The sequence below is a fragment of the Scylla paramamosain genome, chromosome 33 (genome assembly GCF_035594125.1).
Source record: "Scylla paramamosain isolate STU-SP2022 chromosome 33, ASM3559412v1, whole genome shotgun sequence".
Classification (NCBI taxonomy): domain Eukaryota; kingdom Metazoa; phylum Arthropoda; class Malacostraca; order Decapoda; family Portunidae; genus Scylla; species Scylla paramamosain.
Genome location: NC_087183.1, coordinates 18,058,040 through 18,084,771, shown reverse-complemented (window position 1 = coordinate 18,084,771; position 26,732 = coordinate 18,058,040). Strand labels below are relative to the sequence as shown.

At 40.0% G+C, this 26,732-nt stretch overlaps 2 protein-coding genes across 24 annotated transcripts in view; one reads left to right on the top strand and one right to left on the bottom strand.

Annotated features, from left to right (window-relative positions):
- LOC135089874 (inositol hexakisphosphate and diphosphoinositol-pentakisphosphate kinase 2-like) overlaps positions 1-7,590 on the top strand; it is a 61,647-nt gene extending 54,057 nt beyond the window's left edge. For all 20 annotated transcript variants that reach the window (XM_063986050.1, XM_063986041.1, XM_063986061.1 and 17 more), the window contains 3 exons: positions 167-346; positions 1,999-2,205; positions 5,769-7,590. In XM_063986050.1, the coding sequence (XP_063842120.1) occupies positions 167-346; positions 1,999-2,205; positions 5,769-6,376 (995 nt within the window). In that variant the 3' untranslated portion in view covers positions 6,377-7,590. The remainder of the gene's footprint in view (positions 1-166; positions 347-1,998; positions 2,206-5,768) is intronic.
- On the bottom strand, positions 1,546-25,575 carry LOC135089875 (polycystin-2-like protein 1). 4 transcript variants are annotated; one of them, XR_010261665.1, is made up of 21 exons: positions 25,332-25,560; positions 24,345-24,544; positions 19,605-19,715; positions 17,696-17,826; positions 16,715-16,846; positions 16,255-16,385; positions 15,958-16,042; positions 15,476-15,615; positions 14,882-15,110; positions 14,300-14,530; positions 13,991-14,080; positions 13,733-13,885; positions 13,217-13,446; positions 12,754-12,884; positions 11,712-11,835; positions 11,120-11,277; positions 10,913-10,995; positions 9,784-10,721; positions 9,326-9,485; positions 2,527-2,707; positions 1,546-2,237 (listed from the first exon to the last, which is right to left on the bottom strand). XR_010261665.1 is itself a non-coding variant. In XM_063986062.1 (18 exons), exons 1-18 carry the CDS (start codon positions 25,496-25,498, stop codon positions 10,710-10,712), a joined length of 2,538 nt encoding a protein of 845 aa, XP_063842132.1. In that variant the 5' UTR covers positions 25,499-25,560; the 3' UTR covers positions 9,747-10,709. The 4 variants fall into 4 exon arrangements, 2 of the variants coding, with proteins under 2 accessions (XP_063842132.1, XP_063842133.1); XR_010261666.1 differs by lacking the exons at positions 24,345-24,544; positions 25,332-25,560 and adding an exon at positions 20,127-20,278; XM_063986062.1 differs by lacking the exons at positions 1,546-2,237; positions 2,527-2,707; positions 9,326-9,485 and having other exon boundaries at positions 9,747-10,721.
- Positions 25,576-26,732: the final 1,157 nt, after the last annotated feature.

The following is a 26,732-nucleotide window of genomic DNA, read 5'->3' as shown; positions in this document are numbered from 1 at the left end:
TATATACATATTCTTTGTATAGAGAATGAGAACATTTTCCTTTGATTTGTAGTTTACTGGGAACCATTTTGTGGCTACATGACAAAATAATGTATACATAATACTTTGTTTGATACATCTGTGAATGAATGAGGAGGCAGCTTCTAAGGTGATGCCATTCCCACAGAGAGCATGAGACGGCACCGGCATAGCATCCCAGGCCACCTCTCGTACCTCACCTTTCTGGCCGGCCTGCAGCAGAAGGCCACCACTGCTGCTGTGCCAGTCTTCTCAACAGCCGTCATCTCCGGGTCTACGTCAGCGCCTGACTTGCGGGACAACTTTTCTGCTCTTCCGTTTTCAGCAAGTAGGAAAAACTTACACTACTTTGGTTCCACAAGCCTCCTGAAGGGTTGGACGTCTATGAAAAGACGTGGAAAAGTGCAGGGTGGTATCATCAGCGTAGGAGTGGATAGGACAAGAAGTTTGGTTTAGATCATTAATGAATAATAAGAAGAGAGTGAGTGACAGGACAGAACCCTGAGGAACACCACTGTTAATAGATTTAGGAAAAGAACAATGACCATCTACCACAGCAGCAATAGAACAGTCAGAAAGGAAACTTGAGATGAAGTTACAGAGAGAAGGATAGAAGCCATAGGAGGGTCGTTTGGAAATCAAAGCTTTGTGCCAGACTCTATCAAAAGCTTTTGGTATGTCCAAGGCAACAGCAAAAGTTTCACCAAAATCTCTAAAAGAGGATGACCAAGACTCAGTAAGGAAAGCCAGATCACCAGTAGAGTGGCCTTGATGGAACCCACATTGGCGATCAGATAGAAGGTTGTTAAGTGATAGATGTTTAAGAATCTTCCTGTTGAGGATAGATTCAAAAACTTTAGATAGGCAGGAAATCAAAGCAATAGGACGGTAGTTTGAGGAATTAGAACGAGCACCCTTTTTAGGAACAGGTTGAATGTAGGCAAACTTCCAGCAAGAAGGAAAGGTAGATGTTGACAGACAGAGCTGAAAGAGTTTGACTAGGCAAGATGCAAGCACAGGGGAACAGTTTCAGAGAACAATAGGAGGGACCCCATCAGATCCATAAGCCTTCCGAGGGTTTAGGCCAGCAAGGGCATGGAAAACATCATTGCGAAGAATTTTAATAGGTGGCATGAAGTAGTCAGAGGATGGAGGAGAGGGAGGAACAAGCCCAGAATCGTCCAAGGTAGAGTTTTTAGCAAAGGTTTGAGCGAAGAGTTCAGCTTTAGAAATAGATGATAGCAGTGGTGCCATCTGGTTGAAATAGAGGAGGGAAAGAAGAAGCAGCAAAGTTATTGGAGATATTTTTGGCTAGATGCCAGAAGTCATGAGGGGAGTTAGATCTTGAAAGGTTTTGACATTTTCTGTTAATGAAGGAGTTTTTGGCTTGTTGGAGAACAGACTTGGCATGGTTCCGGGCAGAAATATAAAGTGCATGAGATTCTGGTGACGGAAGGCTTAAGTACCTTGTATGCAAGAGGGTGTGGTGAGCAACTGTGTGGAGAGAGAGAGAGAGAGAGAGAGAGAGAGAGAGAGAGAGAGAGAGAGAGAGAGAGAGAGAGAGAGAGAGAGAGAGAGAGAGAGAGAGAGAGAGAGAGAGAGACTGTGGTTCTGTGGGAAGAGGGGAGGAAGAGAGAGAGAGAAAAATTTAACTTCTACATCTAAGGCAAACTTAATATATTTGGTATTTCTGTTGGCATTACAAAACAGACCTAAGTATCTATTTGCATCATACCTGTTATTTATCACTTTACTGTATGGCATGTGCAAATTAAATCAGTGCCCTCATAATTGTTGGAAAAACTATCTCAATCATCCAGAAAGTAAGTGGCCATTTGACACAAAACATTGAAATGATGACTTGGCCCATTGCTCATGAGTGGCTGCACATTGCTAGACTCAGAGGCCTGTAGGGCTTCTTATCCAGTCTTGCAGGAAACAGTTGTGTATTGCAACAGTAACTTTTCCCTTGTGTTACAGGCCTGGAGGGTCTTGGAGGCGTGCCATCCATTCGGCCGCTGGAAACTCTGCACAACGCCCTGTCCCTCCGCCAGCTGGATGGCTTTCTGGAGCGCATGGCCCTCGCCCAGTTCCGCACGCCTCTCTCCTCCCCACCCAAGATGCCTTCCACCCCGAGGCACCCCCGCACTCAGCCTCTTCCTCTCGGCCTCCAGTCTCCCTCCTCCAGTAAGTGGTCTCGAGAATCTTCCTTGGAGACTCTGTAGGAGACAAAGACAACTAATGAAGGGTCAAAGTTCCCTAGCCACTCCACTTAGTGTGTGGTGAAGGCAGTAATAGAAGTGGCATGCTGTGGCTGAAATGACTAACAATAACAAAATTTTTAGTATGTGTTCTTTGTAGCATTTATACCAGAGAATAAATATATTGCTTGTTTGGTAGACTGCTGAATTTAATTAATAGTTTCAACTTGAACAATAGAGCATTCCTCATTTTAGTATAAGAAGGATCTTTTGTTTACATTCTGATGATAACCATAAAAAGGCTTACTTGATGTAGTGGCTGCCCATCAGAGGTAGTGTTCATGCTTCTTCTTTCATCAGTCTCAGCCAGTCACTGCTGAAAGCTTATGGGATAATTCTTCACACTTACTCAATTTCATTACTGACATTTCTGTCTTGTAGTTTTACCTTCCAATTTCATTACTGACATTTCTGTCTTGTAGTTTTATCTGGAAGAGAGTTTGTGTTAGTCAAGTGAATGTAGAAGGAAATAACACATATCCATGATACTTGCTCTGATGTTGCCACTAAGGTACCAAGGGCAAGTGACTCAAGGTTGTTCTAACAGCTAGTGTAGTATACACAGGTTCTTTTTAACTAAGTTACAAGTGTTGGTGCTGTGTAATGTGAAAAATAGTGTATGAATAGATGTGTGTATATTTTTATATAAGTTTATATTTAGTGAGTAACAGCCAAGTGAGGAGAACCCATGAAAACTTAGACAATAAAATGTAACAAAAATCTTGTTGTAAGAAGCTGCCCCTTGGGAAGAGTGAAATGTTGTGAGATGAAGGTAATGTGGTCATGATTTCCTCCTTTGGGAAGGAAGGCAAGTCATGACAGTCAGTACAAATACAGCAATAAGTGATCAAGGCACACCAAGGCACTGGAAGCCGTCTTGATTGAAAGCAGCACTGCTTATTTACTACGCATCCAACAAACTGCTGTGGAGCTTTCAGTCAGGCTAGCAGCTTTAGCAGAGATACCTCAGGATAATGAGGTGACATCACACAGGGCACCATTCATTTGTACCTGCATCACTGGGGTTCAGCAAAAAATGTATTGGATATTCTTTGCTTATTGAATTAGCCTCTCATGCAACATCAGCAGACTGAACTGTTTATGCTTCAATACAGTGGTTGCCTTCCTTGGTTTGCTCCCTTCCTGTGGATTCTTATGTTCCTACTTTTAAGAGGGAAGACCTTTAGTATTGATCATCATTTTATCATCTCATCTTTAGTCAGTTTAAGAGGCTCATACAGACTGAGCTCTGATATCCTGGCATCCATGAGTTGTTGTTCTCTTGATTTTACAAAACTTCTGAAAGGGCATTACCAGTCTTGTGTTAACCACAGTCACTGTGCTCATTTTCTTTTATTTCACTGCAGCAGCCAATGGTAAGCCCTTAGTTTTATGTGATACTGTCATCCACTAACTTGAGTAAGACAAGTTCGGTTTGGCAAGCTTGTTTTCAGTGCATCAACTCCCCAAGTCAGGGCTTCAATAAGACCTGAGCCAAAGCAAGCTGTGTTTGATCCACATGTGCTTGGTGGTTCAAGATAATAGAACATATAAATACCCATTGCATCTGGTATATTAGTGCTCTATCCATTTCTGGCCTCGTATCGGCCTTCTAAAATGGATATGGTGGTAGCTATGCTGGAAACTCATCCAGGCCTTGATTGCTGTTCTCTTCAACCTCACTTTAACCAAAGGTAGACATTTCAAATTACTGCGTTGAGCATTCTGGAATCAGCGTAGTGTCCAAAATTCTAGTGGTTTGTACAGCAAGCACTAGTTGCACTCATCCATATTCTCTCTCAGTGTAGCAGCAATGGTGGTCTGACAATGCTTAAGAACCAAAGTTGTTGAGATTTTTTGGTGTTTTATCTGTGTATCATTGAGTAGATTGCTGGATGAAGTTTTACTGCAGGTTTGTGCAGAATGGCTGGTTTGAATGAATTTCAGTCTTCTAGGTAGTTTGCCAGAGCAACATACACAACTTTCCTACATGTTTAAGCTTTGGCTTCAAGTAGCTATATTTTATGGACATTCTGCACCTTTATGAGCTTACTGAGTTTACAACTTGATTATAAACTAAGATGGATGCTATTTTGTGGAAACAGTAAACCTTTGATAAACTGAACTAATTGGGTGGGAGATGCCTGATGGTTTATCTGAAAGTTGGTTTATAAGATCAGAATAGCACCTGAAACTGACTGACAGGGTTGGTTTATACAGTGATGCATTCGGTAACACTTATGTTTAAAATGGATGGCTTCTTTTTGTACATTTTTTTACAGTAGATCTTTAATGGTACACTGCTTAATTAATGTACTGTAATATAAATAAGGTAGATCAAATAAAAGTATTTTTGACTGTGTTGCACTTGCCAAACAAGGAAGGGATACTGTGTTGCTGTGCTAGGAAGTGTTGCTATGAGACAAAGGGGGAGGAAGCCAAGTGACACACATGGCGCCACACAATACCAGATAACAGCCACACACTGGCCATGTTCGGTTGGCCCAGTCTGGGCTGGCACCAGTGGTCAGCTTACCCAAGGGTTACACACAGTCACTGGCATGCTTGGTCAGCTTTCAAATTCATCTGATAAACCAAACATTTGGTCAGTTTACCAAGGGAAGTTCAGTTGGCACAAAGGGGTCAGTTTATCACAAAGGGGTCAGTTTATCTAAAACTTGGTTTATCGAGGGTTTATGGTGTGTGTGTGTGTGTATATATATATATATATATATATATATATATATATATATATATATATATATATATATATATATATATATATATATATATATATATATATATATATATATATATATATATTAATAAAATTTTGGGAAAGATTAATATTTCATCTATCAAATGTTTAGGTGCCTGAAAACTTTTCTATGATGTGCTTTTCCATTCTCCACAGTATGATCTAGAGTTCAGTGTGGCTACTTGGCTTCACTTTAGTTAGCTTATTTTTAGGCATTTCATTATGTTTGAAGAGAGTTATTGTGGTGCAAAGTGCATGATCATAGTAGCATCACAAGTTAAGCACAGTCATTCACCTTTAGCAGTTAATAGTGACAAATCTTAGATACTTTTGGCTATAAATTATAAGCTAATTCCTTAGTTATCAACTCCATTTTTAGACTGCTGAGCTTGGAAAAAGTTGTAATATATATTCTACATCACTAATGAGCTCTTAAAAAGTGAATGGCTGTTTTAATCATTTATTAATCTGTGTGAGTGCAATGGCCAAATTAAAAGTGGTTTAGTGGTGAAAGAAAACAAGGCAGACAAATTTTGATCTGATCAGTAACAAATATATTAGTTAAACTTAATCAGACAGATCTAGTAACTACATGGAATCATATAACAGTACTATATAATCTAGAATCTTAAGACAAATAACCTTAACAAAACCAAGCTCCACTTGAGTTGGCCTGAGTGTGCAGTGACGTGTGGTTTGCTAGAGGTAGTGAAGAGTGTTGTGTTCTCCAGGTGTTGGCTGGTCTGGACCCCCATCCTTCGTGTCATCCTCCGGCCCCTCTTCCCCCAATATCACCACCCTGGAGTTCTTCTCACACCAGCACCGCTGCTACGACACCAACACATCACAACCAGCATCACCCAAGCTCTTCAGCACAGCTCTCCCCCTCACCACCACTACCCAGTATGAACACACCCACCACAGTCCTTACACAACCAGAGCCCCAGCCACTTATGCCGACACCTTCGCTGCTGATAACAGAGCTTACGCTGAGGTGGATGCTGCTGCTGTTAGTAGGCTCTTACAACTAACCACCTGTACTAAACCTCAACCTGACTTGGGACTACCAGGCTTAGCTGCTGAACTCAGTACTGTTGAAGGGGGAATGGGCACACTAGACATCTCTGGTGAGGGAAGTGACCCGGCCTCTCCATCTGAGGGTTCTGAAAGCTTGGGGTCACACTCCCAGACAGAAGTGGCCTCTATCATAGAGCGTGGGGACACAGCAACTCCAGACACCCATAGCGATGTGCAGGACCAAGAAATTTCATGTCAGGAAAACACAGAACCAGAGAATCTCTTGTCTGTCACTAACAACAGGAGTGCCACCTCAGAGTGAGCAGTGTGTGTGTGTGTGTGTGTGAGTGTGTGTGTGTGTGTGTGTGTGTGTGTGTGTGTGTGTAGATTAGAGAGAGAGAGAGAGAGAGAGAGAGAATGTATATTGAGAGCACAAGACCTTCATTCCAATGTCAACATGTTAATAGAAATTTAAATATGATGTGCAATATATTTTATTTGATTGGAGAATGTTTTCCTAGCAAGATATGGATGCATGTGCTGTAAGTGTACATGGGGTGCTGAGGTGCTGTGTTCCTGAAGCATCCTGTGCCATGTGCTGCACCACATCCTATTGGAGGCAAAGTTAGCTATGGGAAAGCATTTCCATTTTGAAATCCTCAGTGTTGGACCAGTCAAAACTTCAATTATATGAGTACTTCCACAATAATTACTACACAGCAATTGGAATATAAATGAAAACTTATTAGACATTTTATATGAAAAATGTTGCCTGTTAAAGCTGCCTAGCTTCTATTGTAATAAGACTGGTAATACAGCAAATTACATAGATGAAAATTTCTATATATTTTTAGCAAATGGAGTTTTGTTTATTAAATAGACAGACCAATATATATATGTATTTCTATACACAGTAAACTGGATACTGAGGCTGTGAATGGAGCAACTGTTTGGTTAAGTTAATGCAGCTTACTATTTTTACATACCTTCCTCCAGAAAGGACTCTGCACATTTTTTTCTTCATTTTGAGAAAAGTATATTTTTTCTTCCAAACTAAGTGTTTGCAAGAGTATGGCTGTTTTGTGCTTATGCTGCATGCTGATCTGTTATGTGCCTGTCTGTCTCATTAGCAGCTCAAGTATGATTTCCCTGCAGGGAAAGGCTAAAACTCTCCTTTTTACTTACAGATTTTGTTGAAGAGTTTGGGGCTCTTGATCCTCTTAGGTATTACTAGTTCTGTGACCCAACACTTTGCCTCTGATTTTATACAAGTGAGTCATAAGTCATTAGGTGTTTTAGACATGATTCTCAAGGTATTTTCACCATTTTGTTATAGTGCATCACACACTATAATCTTGTGCCATAGTGCTGTGTTCAAAGACCAGTAAACTATTTATCATTTTCATTACACTATGTTGTGCTCAGTTATGTTTGCTCATATGTAATGCATTTTGTTCTGTTAAGATTTTCGTTAAAAGACGTTCATTGTATCTAATTTTTCGAGATTATAAAGTCAGTAAAAGTTACCTAATCTTATGAAATTTTTAACTTTATCCTTTATGAGAGAGATTTTTAACTTTATCCTTTATGAGAGAGAGAGAGAGAGAGAGAGAGAAATTCGTACGAAGTTATGAAAATGCTTCAAATGTGTAGAGCAAGCCTCTTTTTAAATCATCCACGTAGCAAAAGGCCCTAAAACAGAATTAGGCAGAAAGATTTTAAGTTACTTCAAATGCGTGTGCTGCGGGGAAGGAGGCGAGGGACCGGTCCATCCAGTGACAACCAGTTAGTGTGACAGAACACAATAGATTTTTTTTTTGTGGTATCAAAGTTTGGGTACAAGTCCTTCCTTGCCATCGTCCTCCGTATTGTTGTAACTCAAGTTATCCAGACTTAATTCCACAGAAGTTAAACCAGTTCAATCAAAAATTGCAGTAAGGAAGGGCGGGCTTGAGCTGAAAACTGGTAAATGTCAAACACTATTTTTTCATGCCCAGTGCTAAATGCCTCAACTTACCAAGAGGTCATTATTTCTCTTACTGAAAGTGCCGAATCCCTGTAGACTTCCATTTACTTAACGCATGATTCCTTATTGACAAACCACAGACATTCCTTTTTTTTTCAACCCTCTAAACATTATACTGGCTATACATCAGAAAATCTTGTTTTTTAATGACTTTCCATCTCTTGTACGTTTGTCAGTATCTCATTGTGTCGTGTACTGTAGCATATCGTAAGGAAAGAGTCGAACTATCCCCAGCAATCTTCCAAATATTTATCTTCATTTAATCCATTATACTCCTATTTGATTAAGTTTTTCTTATATATCATGAGACGAATGGGGACAAATAATAGCTGCGCGCAAAATAATAGAAGCGGTGTTCAGTGTTTTTCAGTGGGCAAAGCTAAACTGAGAAAAATTAGGTGTGAATGACATTCGGGGCAGGGAGAATATCAATGGGACATGGAGAGTATATAGCTGTGTTTTAATATTTACATCAGCAGACCTTTTGTTTCGGTGTGTATGTGTGTGTGTGTTAAGCGCCGCCCTCGGTGTGAAATGGTATGGGTTCCTGCAGTTTATCAATGGAAGGATACAAAAAGGAAGGAAGCTACAAGGTCATTAATTGGCTGCTCTTCACCCTCGTTAGTTAATTAAAAGATCTATGAGCTCTGCGATCACTGTATTTAAGTTTGCATGTCCATATAACTATCATTAATTTGTAACAACGAGACAATGTGCACTCACTGATATGTTCCTACTTATAAGAACAAACTACTTTATTGCTCGCATGACTTCTAATTATCTACCAAACTACTTAACTGACTTCCCGACTCTTCTGATTACCTACCACGGACTCTTTTCGTGACGCACATGCTACAGTAACGTCAACAGGTTTCGAAACTGCTAAATGACAAGTAAAGACAAGACCACAACCAACATGGGGGCACTTGAGACAGAACAGCCACACGCCAAGATCATAACAACCATGCTCATCTTTTCACGCCCCTTAAAGAAATTCACCGAGTGTTGTACACCAGTTTTGATGAGCTTCTTCCATACGCTTAAGAAAGTCAAGGTAATCAAGGGCTTTTACCAACATGTGACAGTGAACGTTCTAAATCCTTCATTGCGCTTACTACGGTACAAAGGTTTCCCAAATTCAGTCCCAGATAGAGTACCCAAGGATCTGTGTTTGGTACTGCGAAACAAGTAACTGCCTTTGATTACCGTCTATTATTCATGTGTAATATAGATAACATAACTCACCAGGCGATAAGTTCATTCCATGCTCTGCTGGCTGGATTCAAGACGCTCCCTTTCATATAACTGATGACGAACAGCAATGAAGAACCTCGTGGACCACACACCAACCCTCCTTCTCTGCCTGCTGCCGACTGAGTGGCGCAGAGCTTCCTGGTGGCGTGACCTGTGTTGTGGGAGGGGAGGGAGAGAGGGAAGTCGTTTGGGGAAAATACAGATCTTTGAGTTGTTAGTTGGGGGGAACAGACAAAAATTAAGGTGATTAGGAGAGAGAAAAGTGGTAGAGGCTAGTCGAATGATTACTTTTAGTCAAGATTTCTAAATCTGAAGATATGTGAGAGAGAGAGAGAGAGAGAGAGAGAGAGAGAGAGAGAGCGTGAGGGTATAAGCGACAAGGAATACTTAACATGGACATTAAACCATCAGGTAGTTCACGTTAGTTTTATTAATACTGAACTGCCAACCTTCAAGATGTACAATTGCTCTCAAGGAGACGCACCAACCAGGCTGTATGATGGCGGGGCTGCACCCTAAACACTACGAAGCTACAGCGCCAAGTGAACTAGACCTTGTGACTGATTATAGACGTGCGTGAGGCATTCCACTCCACTCTACTCCCTCTATACTTAATACATTGCTTGACTCACTTATAAGGCCATAGAGTATATATATATATATATATATATATATATATATATATATATATATATATATATATATATATATATATATATATATATATATATATACCATTGTACTCGTGTATTTTACTATCACAGTTGCTCAACAATTACAACATAAATGTAATAACACTCAAAACAAGCGTAAATCACAATGTCCTTATCAACTAATTATAACTCTAAAATCCCTGACACAATAACATAAAAGTTCAGTGAGAACATAACTAATAACCGTAAGCATTCTTGATGAACCAACACAGAACCATTAATGTTTCCTGGGTGGCGGTGAGCGGGCTCTCGCTGCGTGGTAATGAGGCAAGGAGAGAAGCACAGGGCGAGACGATCCTGCGGCTGCCGAGTCTTTCACCACTCACTGCCATCGCACTGCGCACCATCACCACCACCACCACAACGCATAACCCGTTAAAACAGGACCAACAGGACGTAATATATAGGTAAAAAAAATAAAATAAATAAAAAATAAAAAAATCTAATTGCATTCAGGCTTTCATAAATTAAAAGAGACATTGAAAGAAAAAAAGTGCAATTTATAACCTCAGTTATGTACACACACGCACTCACACCTTACTGTATAGCATGACTACTGCAGTATCAATCACACGGACATTATAGTCGTTAAATGAATCATTTCTCTTAGGAGTATTTGTTTGTCAGATCTCTCCAGCAAAAGAAATTCCATCCCAAGCTTCTTATTTGTGACTCTGGAAACAATGGAGAAACGAATGTGCGTATAAGTATCACTGTAAAACGCCATATATCATTAGAACAAAGCTATAACACTAGAGTAGTAGTAGTAGTAGTAGTAGTAGTAGTGCTATCATGTAACTAATGATATCACTGGCAACTATAAAGTAATTGAAGCTCTTGAGGTACTGAGCGCAGGGAAACTCACCATAGGACTTGAATCTCCATCCCATTTGTCCAGTTCATCTCGCACCATTTGCTCCACGCGCTTCCTTTTGGTGGTGTCATCCACTGCAGTGAAGAACCTATTAGCCCCTTTCTCTCTCTCTCTCTCTCTCTCTCTCTCTCTCTCTCTCTCTCAAGAATATCAGTGACATTCATTGATATACGACAAAAGTTTGGCTTCGCTACGTACTGTCGTCGTTCTCAGTGATTGTGTCCAGCAGCTTGCTCATCGTCTCCTTACGCTTGTGTTTGTGTTTCTCCATGTGATCGAGCTTCACCAGAACGGCGTCAATCTTACTCACAATGCTGCCAATGCTGTGCTCCAGCCGGTCCACACGACGCTGCAGCCTGAAGGGGAAACTCAGTCATCCGTCGCATAACTTTAGTTCCCGCCAGATATAATATCAGATTTCAGTAACTTTCATTCAGAGTATACTACAATGTTTCCCTATTTTCCTCTGATCCAATGAATGTACTTTGAAATCCCCAACATCACTTATGACCAGAGATGTATGCATGCTTTACATGTACATAAAAGAAAACATAACGGAAAAAGAAGACTCCAATGAAATAGCGGACTTACATAATGCAGTTCCAGTGCACTTAAAATTTATCCTCTAATTGCCACCATTAGATAGATCTGTCCAACCTCCCAAAACTAACATCTGTGCACTTACCACATTCTTGCTACCTTTATCCTACTCATTTACAAAACCTACTTAAGAACCATTCTATTCTACATGAAGGCAGAGTCTTCAGCCACAAGAGCAGTGAATACATACACAGAAAATTCTTCAAATGACACAGAGGTGATTGAGCCATGGCCTGAAGAAGCTGAGGCTGGCCGGGTCTCACTTTCCCCACTGGCTTTGGCACTGCTTGGTCGGTCCTCATTCTTGATTTGCTCTGCAGGGATGGATGGCTGTGTTAAGGAGAGAACTGGCTGGCCTGTGCTTAGTCCCTTCATAATATTGAATATTTATAATGCATCACTATATACATCTGCCCAGTTCATTAAAAGTGGTTATGTGTGGATTGTAGTTTCTATTATTGGTCCTTCTCAACTGTGTGTGTGTGTTTGTGTGTGTGTGTGTGTGTGTGTGTGTGTGTGTGTGTGTGTGTGTGTGTGTGTGTGTGTGTTTAATGTCTCAAAAGAAGCAGAAAAGCAGTAATTTGAGGTGTGTCATCTACAGACAACAACTACCTAACAGAATACAACAAAAATACATCCATGCAGGTTTCTGTTATGCATGACTCACTAAAACATGCCTTATACAACTACTATGTATGTACATATGCATGGCATCAATGCACATAAAAGTATTCCACTTACTGAAGTTTTATGTACATAATATAAAGACATATATTTACACATATACATATATACACATGTACAGTCACTTGATGCATACCTACAATTAAACAATGAAGTGCTTGAGAACTAAGACAGCCATGCAATGCTCCTTCTACTGCACAAGGTAACACTAATATGCCATTAATCATTCCACTATGCTACACTATGCTACCAGTCCTCATATGCATCGCCAATAGACTGTATAACCACTTACTGTCCCCTTCAGATTTGCTTGCTGAGGATTAGTATGGTTATTAATTAATATGGTTTGCAAAATGAAAGAAAGTGCTTTTTACATGAAATGCAAATAGTCAATAAATTTTCATGTACAAGATTGACATAAGATACCAAACACCAACACAGGACCACTACCAGAGCTACCAGAAGGATTACAAAGACTATGATAATGATAACAATGAACCTCCTAATGAATAACAAACACCATCAATTTATCTCCAGCATCAACTTACTTTCCAGTTCAACTTTCTGCCCTTCAAGGTCACTGAGCATCCTCCTGACCTCGTCCTGCTCAAGCAAGCGGTTGCCATCTGTGTCGTACTTGGCAAAGAACATCTCAATCTCCATGTCAGAAAAGTTGCATCTGAAAAGGAACATTGCATATCATCAGTAACTATCACAGGCAGATCTACAAGTCTCCACATCCAAGAATTATCTGTCCAGGTGAAAAAAAATATGACACCTTAATTATGAGATATATACTAGCTTCATGAGGCTAATGTTCATATTTTTAAATATTTTGTTCTCTCATTATGACTAATTTCTAAGGCCACAAGGAAGATTGGGTTAGTTCTCATGGATATTTTTCCCACAAAAATGTTTTTCCCACTGATACCCCCTATTTCTATTGGAGCCTGTTGAAAGTGATTGAGAAAAAAACAGCAAAACTTTTAAGAATACAGGCATAAAACATACTTTTTTAGATTTGTTCGTATCTCATCAAAGGTCAGCATCCCATCTCCATTGGAATCAGAGAGTTTAAGGGCATTCTGAATATCCACAATCTTGTCCCTCCGCCCCAGCTTGCCCATCATGTTGTTGTAGCCTCGCTTGAAGTAGTCCGCAATCTCAAATTCATTACGCTGGTTGGCAATTTCAATCTTGACCTCTGAGTATGTGTCATTAATGATAGCCAGGAACATGTTCTGTAATTCAAAGGTTCAAGGTAGTTATCAGAGCTTTCAGGAAACCTCTAAAATCAAACAAAACCTATATAGACTCTGAAACTTAAAGTATACCAAAGTTATCACTGTAGTGTATGGAATATGAGTCAGCTGTCCAATAATACTTATAGTACACACACATTACAATAAGTGCCACCAAAACTCTATGTATTTACAACTAATTATCAGAAAAATCACTAGAAAATGGGCATTTAATTTACTAAAATTTGTAGAATAGCAACATCACTTGATAAAAATTCTCACTTACCAGCAGCACAAAGTACACAAAGAAGACATAACAGATGAAGAAGATTGGGCCCAAGACCCTGTTGGCTTCCTCTATCTCGTGAAAGTTGAAGTCACCCAAAATAGTCCGGAGCAGTGTGAAGACAGCATCCATGAATTTTCTGAAGTCACGCACCTAAAGGAGATAAAGACATGAATGAGTTGTCATTTTACGTGTGTGTGTGCACTTAATCTTACAATACACAAGGGTTACTGAAAGACTGAGCTTGGAAAGACTAACCTGTGTGCCAAAAAGAAGATATCCCAGCTGGGCGAAGGCGAAGAAGACAATGAAGAACATGATGGCAAACCCAGCTATGTCCATGGCACACTGTGGAGCAATGAAACACTTGCAGACAATTGTAAAAGAATGGTGGATAAACAAAAACATAAATATTCTTAAATCAACACATGAGAATCACCAATTTATTCTAGGTGAAGGATGTTAAAATATTGACTTATTTCCATGATAACTGAGGCAGACATAAGCTGCACTGATGGTAATGATATCATTGGACATGCCAGAACAGTGTTGTCAGCCACCACTCACCCTTGACAGTGTGGAGGAGAGCTGTGTCATTGTCTTGTTGAAGGATATATACTTGAAAAGCTTAAACCAAGCAAAGAAGACACAAACAGCAACTGCATTGTTAAACTGTATTTGCCAATACCCCAAGAACTCAAAATCTGCGAAGATGTTTGGGTCTTCCAATAATTCCTGCAATTTGCTGCTGATGGTGAAGAAACAGAAGACATTGAAGCCGATGCAGAGAAGTGAAATCTGAAAGGTAATCCTCATATTATAAACTGCTTTCTAGTGTCCAAGTCTTCTATAACACATTTTGATAATTTATTTTTGTGATATACATACACAGGAAATACATTTTATAAAGCTCTGTCTTCCCATATCTTCTGAAGCACAACCTTGACTGAAACCAAGGATGGACATACAAGAAACTGAGATCTGTAATGTCCCAACCATACAGTGATTGTCCTGAGTGTGTATAGGTGTGAGACTGGGGATGTGTGGCAGTTCCCATTTTACACCTTCTATAGTGAGACAACAAACCTCAAAGTCAAATGCTGTGTTATTGATCAAGGGGTTATACAGTAAAAGACACTGGTGACATACCGCAATGACCAGTAAGTCGAGGATGTTCCAGGTGCTCTTGAAGTATGACCACTTGAGTGCTTTGATCTCTATGGCCTCCTCAATGATATAGTACAGGATGAAGAACACAAAGATGCACTCACACGCCAGCACAAAGAAGTCGTTTGGAGTGACGTAGCGTAAAAGCTTCACTGTTCTGAACTCCCATGAGGGTATGACACCTCCTGTGGCTGGGAACTCAAACACCAGCCTGGGGAAAGAAGTGCACACTGATGTTTGGCACATAAACATACATATAAGAAAGCAAGGGAAACTGCAAAAACTCATCAGGTCTTCATGTGGTAGTCCCTATGTGAAACATACCAACCTATTTCCACCTTTTTTCACAAATTAGTCTAATCTTTTAAAGCTCCCTGACTCAACACTGAAAACCTAATTACTGGGTCTATTTCATTCATCTACCACTCTATTTGAGAAATAATTCCTTCCTATCTCCTTTTAAACCTAAATTTATCAATCTTGAACCCATCATTTCTTGGGCTGTCATGATCATTGACCCTGAGAATTTTGCTTAATGTTAATGTCCACTTATTGGTCAGTGGCTTAATAACTTACTTGATAACACAGAAGAGGTTGATGTTGGCATTGTAAACAGTGAAGTCATAGAACACAGCTCTAGTGCCTCTCTGAATCCACAACTTATCACGCAGCTCAGCAAGAATGTTCTTTGTTGTGGTCCTGTTGGAGCCAAGGTCCTGGAAAAGGTGGGCAAGTTACTGGCATTCAGCGATCTTTCTACTTACCAACATCACCTGTGAATGAGAGTAGCAGAGATGAGATGTCCATATGCATATATTACAATCACACTAACATTCATTTCCTCAGATCTCAGCCTTTACTGAACATACTAAAGCAAGACATCCACATGCATACATACATTCTTATTTACAATCATTCCTGCCAATTTTTTATCTTACATGGGAGAGATAATTGGTAAACAGCTAATTTGAAGACTATTCCTATCCAGACATGATATACTTGGTATGCAATAAAGGTAAAGCACAGTGAAGTAGTGCTCATGGTAATGAAAGACCAACCACATAGCTGCCGGCCCCTGAGTAGTGTGCAATCTTCCCCCAGTGGACAGATCCGTTAAGCTGCTTCTCCGAGAAATACTTCCATCTGCAAAACATGATCCAGGTGAACATGTGTCAATATCAGCAGCAGCATTCATAAAGAGAACTTATCAGTGACACTGCCAACAACATGAATACTTAGTCAGTCTCTTCTCTCAAGACTCCTTATTTCATTCCAAGGTCACTCTTCAATCAGCTTGTCTTCTGTTTTTTCTCAACATAAAATTTACCTCACCATTAAGTATTGCAGAGACTTACGCTGTTGTATTTTCCCCATTGGGACTGAATTCTGCATGGTCTTCACTTGTCGGCGAGTACTCACTGTAACACTGCCGGATGACTCGCTGGAAGTCTGGGGGTATTTCACAAGACTTATTGTGGACTCGTAACTGGAAAGAAAATATTCATGTGCACTGAGGAGGCCAATATTAAAAGGAGTTACTTCTGTGAGAGACTTCAGGTAGCACCACGTCTGTAGGTTCTAATACAGCTGTATGATATAACATCACAACAATAATTTTAGTATCACAGGAGAACTAGCTATGAGATTAATGACTCCTTACAGTAACTTTCATAAACAATCATAAAGGAGGAGGATGAAGGAAAAAAAATGCCTGTGCTTTGTGTAGTGTGTGAGAATACAAAGCCAGGTGCACATTTAATCTTCTATAATGTCCCATTGAGCAATGCATGAGTAGCACCCTTGCATGACGCCCACCTGTCTGATTCTGGGGACGCCCAAGAGCCGGTTTTCATACAGAATGTTGCGGTCATCCTTGGTGGTGTCAGTGGCGCTCACGTCATACCAGTGTTCCCAGTACAAGCCATCCAGCAGTATGTTCTCTGAAAACTGGGGATCAGTTCTATTAGATCAGTATTTCTTATGTCTCATTCTGTAGAAACAATGAAAGAAGTCACGTTTTTCCTCTTCTTTTTATTATTAGATTATGCCCCTAATCATCACCCTCACACTCTGCATTTCCATCAAGGGCATTTGTAGTCAATGAACCTTGATTACTAAGTCCAGATCTGTGAAAGCCAGGTGAAAATTCAGGCTTTTAATTAAAGTGCCCCTCAGTTACCATCCTCAACAATCTGAACAGTGGCTGCAGCAAGCAATAATCCCCCTGGCTTATCAGCTGGGGACATTCTTATCAGATTATTATTAACTTAGTACATTCTTATCAAATAGAGTTAAGAGAGGATTTAAGCTCTTTATTTTAACATCTACCGGCAATAAACTCAAAATTCAGAGTAAACATTGTAAGTTACATACACCTTCCCTGACTTGATAGCTACAAAAAAAAAGACTAATTAAATAAAAATAAATAAAGAAGGAAGAAGAGGATATTAACACAGTCACATACTCAAAAGAGGTCATAAGACACACAGGAACACAAAGGAAGACCTAGAAAAGAATAAGAAAAAAAGAGGAGGAAGTCACGAGACACAAGAACACAAAGGAAGAGCAAACAACACGAGGAATAGTGTGACACAACCCACAGTCACATACCCGAAGGAGACATGACATGGTACACAAGAACACATAAGACCTCTAAAAATAAACAAAAGAAAGAGAAAGAAAGAATATTTAATACAGTCATATCAGATCACAAAACACACAAGAACACAAAAGAAGACCTAGAAAAGCAAACAAGAGAGGAGAAGGAATAAGGGACATTAACACGCCGTCACATACCCGCCAGAAGTCAAGGACCTGAGTGGAGCCTCTGAAGGTGTTCTTGGTGTCAGGGTAAGGCGCATCCAGAAACAGCTCGCTCAGAACCTTCGTGTAGTAGTACATGGTGGGCGAGGTCATGCCAAACGTTACTGTAGAGAAAGGCACAGATTGACTGTTTGATTTAGTTTGACTACGCAAAGGGTACAGGAGTTTCATAACCTTTCGTGTAGTAGTACATAGATGGTAAGATCGTGGCAAGCGTTAATGTAAAGAAGGTTAGGCGTTATATAGTCTCTCGTGTAGCAAGTAGTACAGTACAATGATCATGTAGTCCCGGAAAAAGAGTACAGTACATGAGTTACCGTAACTTCTTCTATAGCAAGTAGTACTGTGCAATGTTCATGTTATCCCTTTCACTGAGATTACACCAAACTTTACTGAAGGGAAGAAGCGCACGAGTTGAAGAGAGAATGAGAAGAGTATAATATGGAAGTCTTTTTATTATTATTATTATTATTGTTATTATTATTATTATTATTATTATTATTATTATTATTATTATTATTATGAGTTACTAGATTATCTTCATGCACATTTTTTTTTTATCGTGTTTCTTAATTCCACAAGAAAAAATAGTCTGTGGTGTATTCCTGCATGCAAATCACGCATTGCATTTTTTTTATACAAGTATAAATGTATAAATTTTATACATTTATACACGCGTAAGTTGTATAATCTACAGCCGAGGTTTAACACATCACCATACACAATGACTGAATGTAGGTACCCAAGAAATTTTGTAAAATTGTGCCAAGAAGTGAAAAGGAGAGAAAGGGACTGACAAGGAAAACCACAACCACCTCACTGCAAAACTTCTATAAATAGTAGTGAAATTTTGCCCAACAATTACAGAAAACTAATCTTCCGTGACGGACAGCTAAAGGTGGACCAAGTACTAACTGCTATTCCTACGCCATGGTGTGCTCGTGTCACGCAAGAGGGATGGTGTGTGGGGTGTAGCATAACATGGCACGCTTACTACATACATACGAGAGACTCATCTACACGTGGCGGGACCGAGTCGCTGTGACGTCTTTGCCCCACATTCTGAGAACCCGGAATACGTCACGAAGGACAGGTGATCAAAAGTAGAAAGGCAAGAAAGGAAGAAGAAAGAAACAACTCGATTATCATGTCATAATGTCTAGGAAAGCTATTTTTTATTACGATGAAAGAGAAAGGAGGAGGACGACAATGAGGTGAATAAAGAGGATTTAGCAATATTTATCACATTTACCAATACGAGTGACACTAATCAATTTTATACCGGGAAATTCATGTACACTCATCTCCAAGTTCCTAAAAATAGAATCAATTGAATTAAGGATTTAAAACACAACTTTGAGGTGTGTTTGTGAGCGTCTAGGAGTGTGTGGGGTGTGTGAGGGAGAGGAAGGAGGAAGAGGGAGTGAGAACAAGCGTGGGTGTGAGTGAGCGAGCGTAGATGACAATGGCTGTCTGTTAGCAGGCCATCTTGATTGCCTTGCTAACTTTATAACTGGTGGTGGTGGTGGTGGTGGAGGAGGAGGTGGTGATGGTGGTGGCGTTCTGCACGCAAGTGTGTGTGGTGTGTGTGTGTGTGTGTGTGTGTGTGTTAATGAATTTATGAGACTGCTGAAAGAGAAGAATGAGAATTACGTGAAGAATTATGATAAAGAAAAAATGGAGGAGGAGGAGGAGGAGGAGGAGGAGGAGGAGGAGGAGAAGGTATTATGACTAAAATATAACTTACTGAGACTAACTTATTTACACATGGCGATGAGGAGAAGACACAGACAAAAGGAAACAATCATGACGTACAATATAAATAAATAGATAGATAATAGTGATAAAATGAGATAATAACAATAACAATAGTTTGACTTACTAATACAAAGGTCGACGAGGAATATAGCGTAGACTAGAAGTTCTCTCAGCGTTGTTCTTACGTAAACCTCTCGATCTTCTCTCTTCGTCATCTGTCGTGTGGCCCATATACCTGAAAATGTATATACAGTAAACAGCACACACACACACACACACACACACACACACACACACACACACACACACACACACACCAGGGGAAGTGGTATGCTTAAAACAGGATTAGTACATAAATCTTAAGAAAAACGAGAAAGAAAAAAGTGATAAGCTGGTATTAGAGATGGGGGTATTATAAGTCTGACTCGATGTAGCAAAAAAAGAAAACGAGGAGGAGGAAGAACAAGAAAAATAAGAACAAGAAAACATACTACCACCACCACCACCACCACTACTACTACTACTACTACTACTACTACTACTACTACTACTACCCTTACGATCATCACCACCACCACCACTACTACTACTACTACTACTACTACTACTACTACTGCTACTACTACTACACAAAAATGCACATTACCATTAACCTTGGCGTACCGTCCCCCTAGCTCCAGCTCTTCTCGTATCGAATGACGTCACGGTGAAAATCTTACAAGTTACGAGGAGACAGAGCGAAGAGAGGGAAAGGGAAGCGAGAGGAAGAAAGGGAAGAATGGAAAAAAAAAAAGGGGGGGAATTGTGGGATTAAGAGAAGGGTGCAGATGTTATATAAGGTACTAAAAATCCCTTGGAAATCATTACAACACACACACACACACACACACACACACACACACACACACACACACACACACACACACAGTCAAGGTTGTGTATATAAATGCAGAAGTTGGGTTTAGGTGCCGCATGCCTCAGTAACACGCACGCTCTTTTCTTCGTCACGCACACAGCAAGCGGAGAGGCAAAGAAAGTTCGAATGATCATTTGCTGCGGGTCGTGATCGCTAGCTAGTGCCTTCTTGAAGATACTAAGTTATCACCTTTCAGAAGAGCCTAAACACACACACACACACACACACACACACACACACACACACACACACACACACACACGTCTATATTAAAGCAGTAGAAGTATAATTTGTTTTACATTCTTTCTCTGTTAACACGACTTTTGTCCCATAATTATAACCTTACATTAACTTTTTTTTTTTGCATTACAATCATCTGAATAGTTCTGCAACCTAGTAAACAAATAAGTAAACGAATAAATAGCCTCCTATCCAGTATTTAAGAGGGTGTCTACACAAAACTATCCATATTAATCTGAATATTTACAATGACGACCGTAGCACCACAAGGATTAAATAGTCCATCATCATCATCATCATCATTATCACCATCACCAGTCACAAAAGATGGGTGACTTAAGGGTTCACTAAACTTGCGCATCTCCAGTCAAAACGAACATCTTCTGAAGGGCTTACATACAATCAGGTCACTTGGTAGATTAGAATCACAGCCTATTGCCGCATTGATTTCTTCTTGACCTTCATATTCCTCCTCCTCCTCCTCCTCCTCCTCCTCTCTTCCACCTCCTCTTCTTTTACCTACTCTACCTCCTCCTCCTCTTCTTCTTCCTCCTCGTCTTAATCTTCTCGGTGTTTATTTAGTAATATTATTAATTTACATCTATAAACACACAATCTCTCTCTCTCTCTCTCTCTCTCTCTCTCTCTCTCTCTCTCTCTCTCTCTCTCTCTCTCTCTCTCTCTCTCTCTCGTCACCACGCCACACTATCACCACGACAACTTGTTAAATTAATAAGCAGTGTTGGTAGTAGTGACGGTGGTGATAGTAGTAGTAGTAGTAGTAGTAGTAGTAGTAGTAGTAGTAGTAGTAGTAGTAGTAGTAGTAGTAGTAGTAGTAGTAGTAGCAGCAGCAGCAGCAGCAATAGTAATAGTAGTAGTAATAGTAGTAGTAGTAGTAGTAGTAGTAGTAGTAGTAGTAGTAGTAGTAGTAGTAGTAGTAGTAGTAGTAGCAGCAGCAGCAGCAGCAGCAGCAGCAGCAGCAGCAGCAGCAGCAGCAGCAGCAGCAGCAGCAGCAGCAGTAGTAGTAGTAGTAGTAGTAGTAGTAGTAGTAGTAATAGTAGTTAATAGACACTGGCAACCTAACAACAGTAAACAGTAGTAGTAATTCCAATCGTCGATATTGGTAACCTAGCTGGTCAGAATAGTAGTGGTGGTGATGGTGGTGGTAGTGACAGCATAAACGTAAAGTAGTGGTGGTGGAGGCAACAGTAAATGTTTAGCTTGAAAGACGTGGACTAAATAAAGACTTCCTTAACATTACCTTAATAATCACAGCCTGAGTTCTGCTGCTGGTTCTCGAAAGGTGTGGTGGTGGTGGTTCAGACAATATCAACAGCAATAACTGTGACAACACGAGCTACTACTACTACTGCTACTACTACTACTACTACTACTACTACTACTATTGAGGCAAAATGTCTAATGAAAGAAGAAAGACAGAAAGAAAAGAAAGGAAATAATAAGATTACAACCAATCACATACTCCTTCACACTTCACTAACAAATTCCCACACGAAAATTTCTACCAAATCAGATTCAATCACATTAAACTCCGCAACACATCGCAAACTTCCAACAAACACCACGATGATAAAGAGCGCATCATTCCTGCTTAACACTACAAACACACCATAACTCTTCACATAACATAGCCTAACCAAACCTAACCGTAGCCAACAGAACCACGATATGTTACCCTAACCACGCTACCATAGGAATGTCCATCTAGCAGAAACCTTTTACGAAGATTAACCAAGGGGAGCCTAGTACTACCACCAAACGGAGCTTTTAAAAATGGACCTTAGACACGCAGGCAGCCACAGATTCAAACTACTCTAATCCTCCACAACAAAAGAAGCTACGTGGAGTCTTCTTACATCAGTCAACTTAGTCAACTTTGCCAAGCTCATGCTAATCTTAAGACTTGCTGAGGTTACTGCCATCCACCTAGCCTGACAAAGCTTCGAGAGTTTTCCAGGGCTATGAGGCCAAGACACAGAGAAAGGACAGCTACGGGAAGGTTCGGAGAGAAGATTGAGAGAAATGGTGAAAATGAGTTTGAAATAGGAATGGAAGGGAGAAATGATTGCTAAGGAAAAGGAAGTCTGCATGCAGGTAACAAAGAAAGAGAATAGGATGGAAAAAAAATAGATAGGAAAAGGTTAGAAACATGAATAAAATAAAGCGTAAACAAACAAGATGAGGAATTTTAAATTGTGAGGACAGGAAGGTAACTTGAACTGCTAACACTGAAAGAAGAATACGAAAGGGAAAAATAGGAAAAGAAAAAAAGTGATAGGAAAGAGATTATAAAGAAGGGAATGAAGGTAACATGAACTGGTAACGTTGAAAGGAGAATATGAAAGGGAAAGACACGAGAGGGAAGAAAATTGAAGGTTAAATGAGCAAGAAACAGTATAGGTAGTTTGAAATAGGAAAGAAAATGGAAAAGAAGTCTAGAAGTAACAAAAAAAAAAAATGAAAGCAGCGAGATAGGCCGGGAAAGAAGTCTTGGGTAGATAGGAGAGTAGAGAGATAAAACATACTCGTAGACAAATGACAAATGGAAGCGCGAGAAGAGTAGTGATTTCAGGCAGGCAAGGTCATGTATCAAGACAACACAGAGACGTGACGCTATACGGTGCTAGGGTGACCAGTTGACACACACCAACACCACCTCAAACACGCCTGTCCGTTACCTCTCTCTCTCTCTCTCTCTCTCTCTCTCTCTCTCTCAAATTTCCTACGCTTGAATTTGTATCAATTTTTATTCTGCAAAATAAACTGAGAGTATTGAATAGACTGCTACGCCGGGTGTTACTATTATATAATTTCTCCGAACAGATAACAGTGACACCAAGGTTTTAACTGGGGCTACTGGCAAAAATAACATCCCCAAGCCATTTTTTCCTAGTTTCAATTTAACATACTATCGTTCTGTTATGATCCCCGGGTAGCTTAAGAATTCATTAGCTGGCTACCAGAGAAACCCATGAGCTCGTAACAAGAGAGAAATATTAAGAAAATTCAGACAAGTTTGAAGATGGATAGACCAGGATGGGGAGAATTTGGAGTATAATAATAATAATAATAATAATAATAATAATAATAATAATAATAATAATAATAATAATAATAATAATAACTAAAAGTAGAAAGACAACAAACAGCTACACAAAAAGAACGCCGCTGTATTAGTAATATATTAACTCGTGATTGTATAAGTAGGGTACAGACTGGGAGAAGGGAGAGGAGGGGCGAGAGGGAGGTATAGGGAGAGGGAGGAGGAGGAAGGGGAGGTGAAAGGACGGGGGTGAAAGACTGAAAAGGAGGGAGGGAGGGAGGGAGGGGCGTTGCTTGGAAAAGGCCAAAACAACCTTTCCTTGACAACTGTGTGTGTGTGTGTGTGTGTGTGTGTGTGTGTGTTCAGTTTTATAAAGAAAAAGGAAAAAAAATGTGCAGTGCAAACTACTACAACTACTTCTACTACTACTACTACTACTAATAATAATAATAATAATAATAATAATAATAATAAACATGTGGTATTAATAAAAGAAGTCCTGATAACAGCAATAGCAACAGTAACGCAGTAGAAGTAATAGTAAGAACAGAGTTTATAGTAGTAGCCATAACAGCAGCATTCACACACACACACACACACACACACACACACACGTAGATACAAACAACCAAATAATAACTCACGGGACACGAAGGTGGAAAACTTATACCAGCATCCCTTCTTGCGGATTTCCTCGCTGTCATCATACTCGTAGGTGTCCACCACGGCCGCGCCCGCCCCGCCGCCGCCGCCCCGCCCATCCTGACCCCAAGCCTGGCGATTGGAGGAGTTGGTGCCTGGCCTCTCTAACTCACTGGCTGGGTTACTCATCTTGCGTTTCCCTCTGTGGAGTAGGAAGGAAAGCATGTGTTTAGGAGAGAGAGAGAGAGAGAGAGAGAGAGAGAGAGAGAGAGAGAGAGAGAGAGAGAGAGAGAGAGAGAGAGGATAAAACGTAAATTCGTCTTTAGGTTTTACCTCCTTAACACACAGACAGCGCCTTCAGCTAGCGGACTGAGATGATTACTGTCTCTTATCTCACCGCGATAACAAACCTCGAAGCTTTTTCTTTATCTACCTTCAGCCCGCTAGCTAGGAGACTTAAAAAAAAAATAGATAATGAATAAAACAAATTAAAACTTCTCCTTTTCTTTCTTTTGTGAGTTGCATTAATACGTACTTATATTAATGGAGAAACAGAAGGGAATCGATAAAAAAAAAAGATTCAGTAAGTTTCTGTATCACTGCATCTCAATTTCATCAAGAGTTACGCAAAAAGTGGAGGTATTTAAACGTCATCAAAGATTTGTACGATTATTATCACAATTATTAATTCATTTCACACATACATATATCTATTTTCTTTTTTAAAACATGACCGTTGAAGACTATTACCGTGGATATATATATATATATATATATATATATATATATATATATATATATATATATATATATATATATATATATATATATATATATATATATATATATATAATAGACAAAGAAACGGTTATCCATCAAACTCAATATTTCTATGCATCACTAACTTAGCCACCATTATCTGTTAAAATCTTCCTTTTTTTTCTTCTATTTTACGGCTCGAGGAGCAATGCATTACATCACTGTCTTACCTCCGATGCCTTGACTGTGGATGGGGCACGCCAAGTTCCGGGCGTGAGGTGACGGTGTCCCTTGATATGCAAGTGTCTGTCCACCACTGGCACGGCCCCTCAGTGCCTGCCTGCGGGAATCTCAGTGCCTGGCAGGGCCACCTCCCCGCAAGGAACAACGCGCCCATTCACATGGCGACCGTAAACATTGCATACCAAACCTTCCCTTGGATTTAACTTCAGCTTCAACTTGCGTCATAAATTTGTATTGTTTCTCAATCTATCCTACCCTTTAATAAAGAAAATCAACATAGGATTCTTGCATTACATTTTTATGGTAGAGTTATGTTGTGTATTTCACGATAACTTCAGGTAAAAATCAAGAAATAAGTGGATGAAATGAACGTCATCACCATGGTAACGCGCAACACTCCTGCCAGTGTTTGGCGGCGGGGAGTTTAAAAGGATTCTCTCGCTTAGCATCTGGCCTCCGCTGCACATATGAATGAAACACAATAACTATATGACCTAGGAGTCTCATGCTTGCTAATCCTGTTTGTATTATCATTATCAAATTCTGAACCTTAAGGAATCTTGATATCTGTATATCAAGATTCCTGGATCACACAGTCAATTTGATTGTGCTTGTATAAGCATGAATGTTCTTTATGTAAGAGTCATGCATAATATGTATTCATCCTGTATAATAACCTTAATTTTTATTACTATTACACAAAACCAGGGAAAGCAGAGAAAGGCAGGGACTAGAACAAGGACTGTCAGGCTGCCGCTGATCTACAAGTGCGCACTATGCAATTACGAGTACAGCGTAAGGATGGATACATTGCCGCAGTTCGTGATCTCCCTCACTCCTCGGGAAAGTATGAGGAAAATAACAGCAGACATGGAGGTAAGGAGAACCTTGGAAGGGCTCAGTGATATAATGTTGTGTTGAAAAGTGGTGAGGTGCGGCATAAATCGACCCTGCTATCAGTGCTTTAACAGGATTAGGGGCACTGATCCTCAGCAAGATACATAAGTAATACCCAGTACCATGAGTGTTTAGAGCTTACACCTGTACATTGCGCAAGGCAATTTATGATAAGTTTAAGAGGGCGAGATCATGATGAATTGGCACAAAAAATCCTTAAACATGAAGTGTTCTCATTTCTCATTCGTTATCTTGAAGTATCTGTGTTTACTGCGGCAACCTGGGGATGCACTAAAGAAATTAAGCAACCTAAGACTATCTATAACATTTGACATCACCCTCAAGATGAAGAAAAACGCGTATATTTGTAAAAGTGTTTTGAAATGGTATAGTGAGTCTGGCTTCCCATCCCTGCAGTGGCGCCTGCTCGCGGTGCTCCCCACCCTCACACGCGCCGCTCCCCACCGTGACGTCACACGCCCAGCCAGTCA